The sequence below is a fragment of the Heteronotia binoei genome, chromosome 2, assembly GCF_032191835.1.
Source record: "Heteronotia binoei isolate CCM8104 ecotype False Entrance Well chromosome 2, APGP_CSIRO_Hbin_v1, whole genome shotgun sequence".
NCBI lineage: Eukaryota > Metazoa > Chordata > Lepidosauria > Squamata > Gekkonidae > Heteronotia > Heteronotia binoei.
Window position 1 is genome coordinate 75,515,225 of NC_083224.1, and position 12,734 is coordinate 75,527,958.

The following is a 12,734-nucleotide window of genomic DNA, read 5'->3' on the forward strand; positions in this document are numbered from 1 at the left end:
TGTCTAAATAGAACTGTAACTATAACAGTAACTTTTAGGGGCAATTTCAGTAATGGCCTCAAGACTCAGTATACTAAGGCTGAAATGCATTTAATTATTTGTTGTTCAGCGCTGAGGACTGTAAACCAGATCCCCTATAGCATTGTGACACATCATTCTCATGAACCATGCACAAGCAAAACTGTTTGACTTCCCTTCTAAAAGTGCTGTTATTCAAGTCTGGTTGGAGGAAAAGAATGTGTATCTAGGAATGAAAGCCCAAGGCATACATTGCCTTTACAGTTTGTTGCTAGGGGTGCATTACTGATTCCTTTTCCAGATGTCCTCAGATAATGGTTTGAAAGGCCCATTCCAGTTGTGCATAAATTGAATGTGAAATGTTTCATAGGCTTTTTAATATAGCCGTGAGTAGTAGTATGTGAGAGGAGGCATCTTGCACTCCTGTGGTTGCAAAGCAAGTCATGTGCTGCCTCTGGCCCAATTGTAAGCATCATTTAATGGCTGTCATTCTAGGCTGGCCGCTTTGGGCATGTGTCCTGGGTCAGAGAGATTTTAAACCAAAGATTTTTTATTTTTTCCTTGAGCACTAAAAAGGCAGCAATTAAATTATCTGCAGATTCCTGCTTCATTTTCCCTCCACCAGCAGGAGAAAAAATAGGTTATCTTTGTTCAGATATTTTTCTGTGCAGTATATGAAGCATCTTTGTAGTATTTTTAGATATACAAGTGATGCAAAATTTAGATCATGCTGATAGCTGCAGTGTGCTCCCCAAGTTTTCGTGTTCAGTCAAAAAAGATACACTGCTATAAAGCAATCATTGGCAGAAACAGAAGGATCATAGTTCCATTTGATTTGGTGGGGCTGTGTGTTTAGCATTTTATTTAGCGGTTGCATTTCTGTATGGTCATGAGTTTTCTTTTTTGCTTAAGCCTTGTCATGTATGGTGGGTAGTGTTCTTGCTTTCCATGTAGGGGTGGAAGGTATCACCGTCTACAGTGGGGTTACTGCATTTGGTACTGGGGGTTACATGGGAAATCTGTGCCATTGCATGTTTAAGCATACCTCTTCAACTAAAGAGATAAATACTTGCTTTAAAAACCAGAATTTAAAATATTTTAAGCAACCTCCAGATGGGTAACTGGGAGTAGAAGGTAGGGAGAAGAGTAGGAAATGGCTGCAACTAGAAACTCTGCCTGTAAGAGGATGGTTGGAGGAAGGTTCTCATTAGCTGATCTTAGATGAAACCTTGGTTCAAGGAGAAGGTGCTTGGGTGCCTGTCAGTCTGTTATTCCTTTTTCAGGGTAGCCCAGGCAACCATTTGGCCTGGGCCAGAAAGAAGACTACAGCAAGATAAGTGTCTGAATAATATGTCCCCATTGCCATAAAGTGTGAATCATCTCTGAATCCAGCCATTCTGGTTTAGAGAGATTTCTGCTATGCTTACTCCAAAGCAGTTATGCAAACTCTTCACCAGGAATTTAAAGTCAAGGAGCTGTACAGACTACTAATTCCCTGCATCCTGGGAAGGCACCTCATGCAGAAAGGTTGAGCTGTGTGGCTGCATTTTGCTTTTGAACTCAGGCATAATGAAAGTGCAACCAGTGATTTGTTGCTCTGGAATTCCTGCTTAGCTGGAAAGTGTTTTTCCTTTAAGAAAAAGTTTGAGTCCAGTGGCACCTCTTAAGACCAACAAAATTTAATTCTGGGTATAAGCTTTCATGTGCGTGCACACTTCATCAGATAGACTGAATACAATTCATTAGATACACTGAATCATTGACATGTAAGGCTTGAGGAAAACCTATTTCAATGTATGTGATGGTGGATGCACTCAAAAGCTTATACCCAGAATTAAATTTTGTTGGTCTTAAAGGTACTACTGGACTCAGACTTTACACTGTTGCTTCAGACCAACATAGCTACCCATCTGACTCTTCCTTTAGGAAGGGTCTTCTGTGACCAGATGTACAGCAAGCAGAGCATCAAGGAGCAAAGGTGCACACTGCAGTGCTTAATACTGTGGGGAGTTTGCACATCCTGAGCAAGAGAAGTGGGTTAGAAGAGCTCCCTATGGGCTGAGTGTGCTCTGTGGAAGTAATTGGGATGCCTTTGCTCTGTCTGTTGCTCTTTCGCTTTCAAGTTGGATTTCTGCTCTTGCTTGCAAGCTCTGAGCTTCAGTGCTGCAGAGTGTCCCAGAGGCTAATGTGATTGTTTTATGTCTGCATTTCAGTCAAATCCAGGGATGAACAGATCTCATTCATTTGCATATATATTCTTTTTGGTATATTAACTTTTTATAAACAACAGTCACTCTTTTTTACATGAAAAATATTTCTCCGAGTTCAAAACTAAGCTTCTGATCTTCTTAAGGGTTCAATGCTATGCTTGTACTTGTGCTCTGCTTTTCTCCCAGAGTGGTTTACGACATTCTCCATTTTGTTCTCACAACAATTCTGTATGATATTAGGACCCTGTACGATTCAAGGCCACCCAGCAAGTTTCCTTGGCAAAGTTGAACAGTCTGTGGGATATCCAAATAATTATTCACTTTGAGTTATAATGTAACTTTTATTTCATTTTTGTGTTAATATTGTTCACATTATACATGGTGTTGTATTAAAATTAGATATATTGGTTGATGTCAGCAGTATTGAGAAGACCTGCAACCGAGTTCTTGAAGGGGAGAGAATGTTAATACAGACACTTGCCAAATGACATGACAGTGAATTGTCAGTAATACAGTCCATTGTATTAGTCCCATCCTTTCTGGGGAAGGGCCAATGTAAATACTATTAAAAGTCTGAAATTCAGTGTTTAGGGCAAATCACATAAATAGGGCAAATCTTAAGCTTGCTTAGTGTTGGTGCTTCCTGGAGGTTTTGACCTAGGAAGTAGAGGGGAGATATACTGTTCAATTCTGTGTTTACTCAGAAGTTGTAACTGGTTTCAGTGAGACATGTTTCCAGTTAAATTTATGTAATATGGCAGATGCTGAAGGGTGAAGAAATGCCGGTCTTTTAAAAAAGGGAATTAATCTTGGCATAAATGTCACAAATTCCTCACTTCCTGTGTAGATGTCTATATTCTTGCTTCTTCCTTTTTTCTTTTGGCCTTCAGTTTCCTCTCTTGGACCCCACCAGGATTAGGTATATATGTTTGGCTTTTTCAAAGACTTTCCCCCAAAATCATTAGCTTGAGTGAAGGGTCTTGAGTGCATAAGGTGCATCCCCTTGGATGTTACCTTTGGTTGCTCATTTAGGGCAAGAGCCCCTAATTGTCCAGGAAGCTTTCTTGGTTACTTATATCTTGATTAACTCTAGGTAGGATGAAAAAGGTGTGGGCTGTATACCAAATCTAAGCTGAGCTTGAAATGGATTTTTTTTTTTTTTTGCAACAGATCATTGGTATTTTAAAGATAACTTTCTGCCAACGTGCTTGTAATTTCCCAGTCAGTTATGTTCTCACTGGAGATCCCATTAGGGATGTTGGTTCCCTTTGGGCAAACTCCTGCCTTACCAGCCATCCCTTCCCATAGAGACTCTAGTAGTTCGAAGAGGTAGGCACTGCTTTTTAAGTGTTTCTGAAGCTGAGGGAGATGGGTTATACTTGCCTGTGAAGGCAACTTTGCTGGAAAAGACCAGCAAAGTAACCTTAACATACTGTGCCAGGAACATGTGCTGTGTAAACGTTTGCACTTTATAGCCAGGTGGTTCTATGGTGAGATTCTCTTCATCTCATCCTGTCTAATGGCACCTACTCAAGAAGCTTTAAAGCTTGTTTCCAGTCAAGAAATTATATTTTTCTGGAATACAGTCTATATCGTAGAGTTCTGTGGCTAAGGCTTAAGCAGCCCCCTCTGTCTTTAGTAAAATCATGTAGGTGCATCTAAAGAAAAGCATAGGTTCCGATAACAATCTTATTCTTGCTGGGGGGGGGGTGTGTGTGCTTATTTTTTTGTTTTGAATCAATAACCCTCCCATCTCAGACTACTTTTGAAACTCAAAAGCTGCTTTCCATGATAGCATCAGGAGTCATCTCTGGCACATGGAACTATAAGTCTTTGACCATTGTTTCCTAGCACATAAATCCCCCTCCCCCACTTCCAGTGCTACAGAATATATTGAGCTGAATCTAATCAGTGGTCTGAAGAAATAAGCATGTAAGGCAATGCTCTACGGACATAAATAATGTAGTTGGGCTTCTGAATTGTGTTTATTGCGCTTTGCAAGCTGCATCTTTTGAAAGTTCTTGCACTTATAGGATGTTTTGTATATGTGTGTGTTAGGCCCCCATTATGTTGTCTCTGCTTCATGACAACTTTAAAACTGTTTACTAAGGTGCCATTTTCTCTTAGTGTTTTAAACAAAGTAAATTCTTAAATTCGTGGAATTGGGTTTATTGTTTAGCAACCTTGATGGATAAAACAATTTACGGTTGAGATATGGTCAGTCAGTGCCTCTTTCTATATAATAAGCTTTTACTTGACAATGGCAATCAAGCTGGCAAAGTGAGGCCATTTGCATGTCACATGAACAGTAATTTGGGCAAAGATTTAGTTTTAAAATCTCAGTAATGTCAGCGAAGGTTCATTGAAGTTCCCAAAGGAGCAGACTTGTTATTTGATACAAAGTTGTCTTTATTGTATACTCCAAAGTTACTCCAACATGATAGGTATTGGAACTGATGGCAAGCAGTTTGAATCATTGGTATTTAACAAGAGTTTGTGATCATGGAATGATCAACTCAGAGGTAAATTTCTTTGTGATGTGTGAAGTCCACAGTGGTACAATCAAGATGTGTTGACATAGAAGCCAGTACAATTAAGAAATTGTCCTGTCACAGCTTTTCATAGATGATTTTGAGCAGTACTCTAAGAGCACTATGTTAATAACTGGAAGCATTTATATTCAGACTGTCTCACCCATGGAAAGCTTCTGAATGGCAGTCTCTTTGATTTGTGGAATTAGTGGAGGCAGGGTTTGAATATGAAAGTTTGCTATCAGGTCTCTTGAGCTGTGAGTTTTTTGTGGGTTTTTTGCTTATCTGTTTTGAAACTGCTTTCAAGTTGTTGACTTTCAGTCTTGCTGTTCAGTTGCACAGATTTTTATATACTAGGTAGAAAATGAAAAAAAAATAAATACTTTGTAAACCTTATATAGAAAGTCTTGTTTCTAAATAATTTTTAAAAGTATCATTTGTATTTTTGCTGCAGTGTTACCAGATGGCCTTATGTACGTCACAGTGCTTGTGATGGATACAGTAGCATACTTGATGTTTTTGTTTGCTGTTTATACTCATGTATAGTATTCCATGTATCTTTTAAGCAAGGAAAGTCAGGGATTGGGGGGAAGGTGGCGGTGGGGGGAACACAACCTACATTTTCTTGGTCTGTATATTGCAGTGCAGGAAAATTCTGATAAAAGTAACCAGCAAAACTGTAGGTAAGGGGCAAGTGACTTCCCTGTCATTGCCCTAAAAATGGATTCTACCAGAACGCTGACCATCAAACTCTTCTGCTGGCTCACACAGGCACCATTCAGTTGAAGTCCCTGGGTGGGGACTTGGATGCTCCCATTGAACGGGCAGGCTGTGCACAGTATGCTTCTTTGACTTAATAGTGGACAGAGCACTTTGATTATTGTTGTTCCAAAATGATGCATCCTGCTAAATTCTACTCAGTTAGTTGCTTGTTCTGGCATTGGTCTGGTATAGCTGAGGCAAGTCATGACTTTGCAACTGTCATGTTGATTTTAAGCAAATACTCTGTTGGTTCTCCTTTTTCTTGATCAATTTTGCAGGAGAAGTGTTTGCTTTTTTCTAGTATGCATGAGACTTGACTATTCACCTGCTGGTTAGTGCAGGAGAGAACAACGTGGCTGGTTTTTGCAGGGACTTTAAACTGTTTCTACTGCAAAGAGCAGGTGATAGGACTGGCAGAAGGGAAAGAGAAGCCCCCTGCTGTAATGTTCCAGCCCTCCTCCCAGGGCTATTTCACTGATCTTTGTAATGGAAACAAAGGCAGGTCAAGCTCCTTCCACCCTTCCTTTTGCAGCTGGGGGCACATACTTAGCTAATGCATAAGGGATAGGCTTTGGGTCTGTAGCATCTTTGCAGTCTGGCATATTCGAGGGGAGCATTTAGTTACATCAAAGGAAAATGCATGCAATTCACATGCCTCCCTATATACTTGCAAACACAGTATGTGCTGTTTTTGAAGATTTGGCAGTCTGCCTAATGTTTGGCAGGTATTTCGCCTACAATAGTTGAGAGGTTAGCTGGGGGAAGGGAGTAGCTTCTTGGAGTCCTGCCCCCCCTTTTAAAAATAAAATAAAATAAAATTCTGTATCTTTTATATATATCCAGTATGCTAATGCCATTGTGTAAAAATAATGCCCTGTTCACATTACAGTGAATGCATAGACATCCATTTGTAAGGAAGGCCAGCATGCATTCACTTTACGAATGAAACCGAGGACCAGTACCTGGATAAATGTGGGGTTTAAATCACATATTCAGCTGTACCTGTGTTGAATGTAACATGAGAATTGATCAACAAATGTATAAAAAAATAAAATGTATGGTGAACAGATTGTAGGTGCGCTCACTGAAATTCGTGAACAGGACCAGTATGTAATGTAATTGTATACATAGCCAAAGTTTTATCAGTGTTATTAATTCTGTTGGACTGTAAGCACCTCTGGGTAACGTATTAGGGAGACCTTCATAATGTTGTGATGCTGATTGGAAGAGAAATGTGCTTGTTTAGAAACAGTTTTATTTGGGGAACTGTGTCAGATTTGACCAGTAATTGTCCATAGTTAGTCTTAAAGTGTATATTAAAGTTGCACAGTCATTTGCTGGAGTGGTTTGCTTTCAGAGGACAGTATATTGGCTTCGTTTTTACATCTAGACATAATGAAGGTCTTTCCTGAGAAATCAGGTGACTTTTTTATTGCTTAGATTTTATGTGCAAATAAAATTATGGAAACCTTTCTTTTTTAAAGAGCATTTTTTGTGGGAGGGGAGTGGTAAATGTTAAAAATAGAGGGATTTGCTTTGTATAATATTGCAAGTTGACTTTAAACCTTGTAGCAAATTATGTTAATAAGGAAGTACAACCAAACTTGCAAAACAATTGTATTTTTTTAAATAAATATTTTTTAACAAAACTCCTTATCTTGAATGTCGTCTTTTCTGCAGTAGAAGAAGTTGTCATGCTGTACCCTGTATATGCTTAGTTAAATCATGAAATAGATGCAACAATGTTCTCAGCAGGTGTCTAGTAGTATTAGAATCCTTAAGTTCAGTGTCATCTTCTGCCTATATTCAGTGATGGGACTGTACTTGAAGACTGGAAAAATTATGCATATTCATTGCTTAGCACTATTGCTGTATTCAAGTCACACCTGAGATTCTTGCAAGCTAAAAATATTTTAGTGGCCTCCTGATACAGTTTCAGCACCTGGCTTTAGAAGAAGTCAAACCCTCTGCCTTTCTTACAGGTTTTCTTAACTTGTGTTTATGTTGTTCTAATCTGCAACTGTTAACTGGTATGTGGATAAAAGGGTCATGAACTATTAAGAACCATCAGACAGGAAAAATGAGTAGGAGATCCAATAGGGGCAAGTTGCACATGAAATCAGCTCTTCGCAAGTTGGATCCTTCATGCAGAAAAGGGTGTAGTGCAGTGTTCCCTCTAAGCTGAGTTAGTGTGAGCTAACTCAGTTTTTTAGACTCCAGCTCACACATTTTTATCTTACCTCAGGAAAAATGGCCCCAGAGCAAACTAATTTATGCAGTCGCTCACAACTTTAATGCCAGTAGCTCATGAGGTTGAATTTTTGTTCACAAGACTTCACAGCTTAGAGGGAGTATTGGTGTAGTGCAGGCATAGTTGATTCATACAGCACTGTACGTAATTCCCCTTGTTGGGGTGGGATGATATATAATGTGGGGAACAGAAGACCCATCTCTGTTTTTTATTGTGAAGGTTGAATCCAACTCTTCTCTCCCACCACAAATAATGATCAATGCTACCAGAAATGAGTGTCCATATATAAGTGTGTATGTATGCAGCATATTGCTATAGGTGGCTCTGTCTCTTAATGTCAAATTAAAGAAATACTAGATGTGTGATTGGATCTGCCCAGCATTTAGAATAAATGCTGTCAGAAACCATGCAATTGGAACCCCCCTCCATTATTATTTTCAGATGGAATAAAGGCATATAATGGGTATGTTAGTTCAATTTTAGCAAAATGACTTGGAGGAGAAAGAACTGAAGCAGCTTCTATTAGTATCTAAAAACCCTGAGGGGTTCCAGTCAGAGACCTCTCAGCATCAAACACCCCCCCTATTGGATTGTTTGTCTTCTCTTCTTATGGCACTCTCATGTTGAATGGCTGCAGCAAGGTCTCTCAGTTCTGGGGTGGGCAGTAGGGAAGGCAAACAATTTTGAGATAAAAAACCACAAAAGCTAACAGCCATCTCAGAAGAATTTCTCACATAAGAGAGAAACGGTTCACTAACATGTTTCATAGAAAGTAGGCTAAAAAAACAATTGCATAGATATAAAATAAAGTTAAAATACTGTCCTCATCAGGCAGAACTGGGGCTTGAGCATCTTCCCTCATCAGCCAGAACTGGAAGACCCTGCAGCCAAGGTAATAAAGCACTAATTGTATTGTGAGGTGTCTTTTTTTTTTAAGACATCCTGAAGTGCATCAGTTGACTACACTCTACTGTCAAGGTTCAGTGTCTGAGCTTTGGGCATTACTATGGCTATGCACTGGAAGGTCAGGGTTGCAGAAGGCCATTTTATTTCTTGGAAACAAAGGGGGGGGAGAGAGCCCATAACTGTTATTTTTATATCTTTCAGATAGGGTTTTTTTTTTGGGGGGGGGGTGGCAGAGCACTGAGTTGGGTGCCTGGAAATCACATTTCATGTAAAAATTTGTGGAACAGCTGAATGTACGTGCCAAATAGTCGACTCAGGAACTCATAAGCAGTTAAGAATGTATGACCAAACTGTAAAGGTCAGTATGCACCCTTACTTAACAACAGATGCTTAGTTGCTTTCAACAAGGTCCTTCTAATCCTGCATTCTTGGAAAGAACATAAAAGAGCAGATCTGTGGGTAATTTAGGCGGTTGCCTACCTGGGGACTTTCTGCTCTCCTTCTTAATTGTGCGTGTATATATAAATATAAAACATGAATGCACACATTCTGTATTCAAGGATGTTGTATTCAAGGTTTGGGCAACACAGAAACCAAAGATGAGGGCGCATACCCATGCAACATAGCATTCTGTAAGTCAAATGGCAACAAAAGTTTGGTATCGGGTACAGGTACAGAGATGAGCAGGGTGACCAGCCTGTCGGGCACATTTTTCTGCTTCAGTGAAGTTGCTGGGTCCCATCTTTGTCACTCCACAAAAGTTCATGCAACAAGAGCAATCACATTAATTAACATTCCCTGTATATACATATGTATATTAGGGGGCAGCATTTGCAACAAAATCAGCTCCATTCTGCTCAAGTTCCATCTTCCAGCTATCCCACCACCTTCTCTTCATAATAGTCATTAACATCACTACTACTATCTGGCTACCTTCATTCCAGGCTGTTCAGTACCTTTCAAGTTCTGCTCCTGGAAGGCACCTCTTGTTTATATTGCACATAATGGAAGAGACTTGATGTTTGGCTTCATGTACATCAGAACTTTCACCCAGTCTCAGTTGGGCAATTCCTGCAACTGAAGTAGGCTACAGCTTTTGTGCTAATTTTAAGAGCTTAACCTATTTTGGTCCAACTGTGCTTTATCCATCACTAGCTGTACTTAAACCACCTCTACCAGCTTGGGGCCCTTCTGCCATGCTAAGATAAAATCTCATGGGGGGAGGGAGTTGTACAAAACTTGCATATCACAATCATGATACAGCAGCAGGGCTAGAGAATTTTTTAAAAATTACTCTGCAGCAAACAGCTTGCAGGTTACCAAATTAGGAGGGCTATACAGAGAGAGGCCTCCTAGTGAGAGTGAATATAGGGCGGGTGCCCCTCACAGCGTGTAAGAAGTGACAGCAGTACACTTGTTCACCACCTGCCTCCACAAATTTCTTTACCAGAGAAATTAGATTTCCATATCAAAAATTCAGCCCTTCTAGGATTCTGCAGCTTTAGTCCCTTAGTTTGTGCTGCAGTGAGCCTTCCCTGGTAACCATGAATGCTTTTTTTTGCTAGGAACAAGTGGGAACCAAAAAGTCTCATTGTAAAAAAATTTCAGGTAGTTTAACCAGGTGGTGAGAGCAAATCTTTCACGCATAGTGATACTGTGCTTGGTCCAATTACAAATGTGATGCTTCCTTTAGCTCTGATAAAGTTCAGGCTCCCCCATGGGTGGTGACTTGTCAGGTGACAGATCCGTATCTGCAAAAGAAAACTTCCCATAAAATCTATGACAAACCTCACTTCTGTTAACTACTGAGAAACACATTAGAAAGCCAGCTTGTACATATTTCAGCACTAAAAGGCTTCACATTGTTAGGTACAGTGGTGGTGGAAAACCTGAGTGTCTAAACCCTACACATGGGATATGCTAGGGATCACTGCACTCTGCCCCCATCCCCAAGTCTTTTGCAGTGTATCTGCCTGCAATCTGTGAATTTATTTGAGATAAAGCCTGAGACATACATGGTGGAACCAAAGTCCTGTTCACTGGGGCATGTATTGATACATGAAACCTGTAGCAACAAGAAACCATGAGACAATTTCATCATAGCCAAAACAAAGCAATGCCGGAGGTTGATTTTATTTGGCGGGGGGACACCTGGATGTGATACTGCCTTCATGCGGACAGCTTTTAACAACAGATCCACTGTTGACATAAAAGGGTGTTAATGCTGGTATAGGAGCAAAACTCTTCTTTGGGTTTGCCTTCTAACTGAAAAGATGGATAGCTAAAATCCTGCTCATTTGAGCTCTCTCAGGAGTTTAGTAAAGAAAGCCAACCAATGCTTGTTTATTTAGCTGTTTAAATGTGTTCTTTCCCACACCTACTTGCTGCTTCTACAGTGTGTTTCATTTGTAGTTGGAGAAGGCCACAGAAAAGAAAGTGAATCCCTGTGTTCCAGCAAGAGGGTTGTGGGCCAGTCCAAGCAGGAAGACAGAACAGGAAGCAGCTATAAAATAAACACTTCCTTACATTTTTATGGGAAGCTCTGCCTGCTTGCTCTAAGCTAACATATGCCTCACTCTTCCTTTCTTTCTGAAGTGCAGGGGTAAAGGCTGGCTGTTCTTACCTGATTGTGGCTGAGGGTGCATCCTGTGGAAGAATAAAAGGAAGACGTAGAAAATGAAGGCCAAGGCTCCAAAGATGGTTCCACAGACCAGGAAACTGTAACTGCCCTGGTCATGAATGATCTGTCACAAAGGAAAACATTGGCTTTAGGTGGGTTAGAAGCAGCTCCACATAGTACTTAAACTAATTAGAGAAACCCATGGGGCTTGGTAGATTCAAAGTCAGAGGAATAACAATGCTTGACTGAGGTGACTTTTTCCCTGGCAAGTGATTTCAGGCACAGTGTTTGACCTTCAGAGAAAGCAAACATCTGTTTCCCAAGGGGTTTGACTTCCAATGGAGGAATTGTATGTGTGTTGTGGGGAGGGGCAGTATTAGTGGTTGCTAGTTCAAGAAGTGTGCCATTCAGCTTCTACCTGCAAATGTGTCTAAATTATAAACTGATGTGATTAAACAAAACAGTTCTCCTATGGGAAAGAAGCAAGACAGGAAAAGCTAGACAGCTGCATTCTTCAAGACAGAGAAAAAACTTAAAAGTGTTACTGAATGACCTGGGCTGATTCCATGATACATGCAGATTCCCAAATTCTCCCCTCTGAGGATAGTAGGTTATGAAATCTTTTCCCACTGTCATAACAAATCCAATTATTGGTTGCTATTCAGCTCAACCTGACTTGGAAAACAAAGCTAGCTTTCTAGGGCCTCTGTAAACAATGAGAAATATTTCCACAAATAACACATCCCTTTTTGTGAAAAGTGCTCATATTATTCTGAAGGTGATAACCAATTGTACTATGGAATATGTTCAAGGTATCTTTTCTGTGGTGGTTGTAAGAATCAGTCCTGAGTGGTAACAGAAGGGGTGTAGGATCAAGAACACGGACACTTGAGAGGGCTTACCGATCCTACTAGCAACTGCAGAACCATTTCTCCAAGTCCTGCTCCTGTCACCAAGACAGTAGTGGCACAACCTAAAATGAAAAAAGTTACATCACTACACTCAGCTGTAACAAGCAGATAAAATGAAGACTACTAGGTAACTCTTGTAGTGTGCCTGTGTTCAATTTCTGTGACAAATGAATCTTTAATAAAAACATGCATGGTTTCCTTCCCATTAGACAAAGTTTCTCCAGGCTGCAGCAGGAAGCGTGATGACAACAACAAACAGGAGAGTATTTAACACGGAGTGGTAGAAGTCAATGGCATAAGCTTCCTCTTACTAAGGCAGACAAATCGTGTCTTCTTATAAACTATGTGGTACTTTAGTTTTGTGAGAATAAAATGGTATAAACCCAGTAGAGCCCAGAGGATTATTGCATTTTGAACTGGAAGATTCAGAGTTCATTTCTGAGATACAGGCTCAGTTCAGGCATCACATGAAATCCAATTCTAATTCCAAAAATCTTTATTGGCATAACACACATGAAATCATAC

The 12,734-nt window shown here is 40.1% G+C and overlaps 1 protein-coding gene across 1 annotated transcript in view; it reads right to left on the bottom strand.

Annotated features, from left to right (window-relative positions):
* Nucleotides 1–9,225: 9,225 nt before the first annotated feature.
* MFSD4A (major facilitator superfamily domain containing 4A) overlaps nucleotides 9,226–12,734 on the bottom strand; it is a 61,329-nt gene continuing 57,820 nt past the window's right edge. Inside the window, exons 8-10 of the mRNA XM_060231310.1 lie at nucleotides 12,201–12,271; nucleotides 11,302–11,422; nucleotides 9,226–10,429 (exon numbers count right to left, since the gene is read on the bottom strand). Coding sequence (XP_060087293.1) covers nucleotides 10,368–10,429; nucleotides 11,302–11,422; nucleotides 12,201–12,271 — 254 coding nt within the window. The 3' untranslated portion in view covers nucleotides 9,226–10,367. The remainder of the gene's footprint in view (nucleotides 10,430–11,301; nucleotides 11,423–12,200; nucleotides 12,272–12,734) is intronic.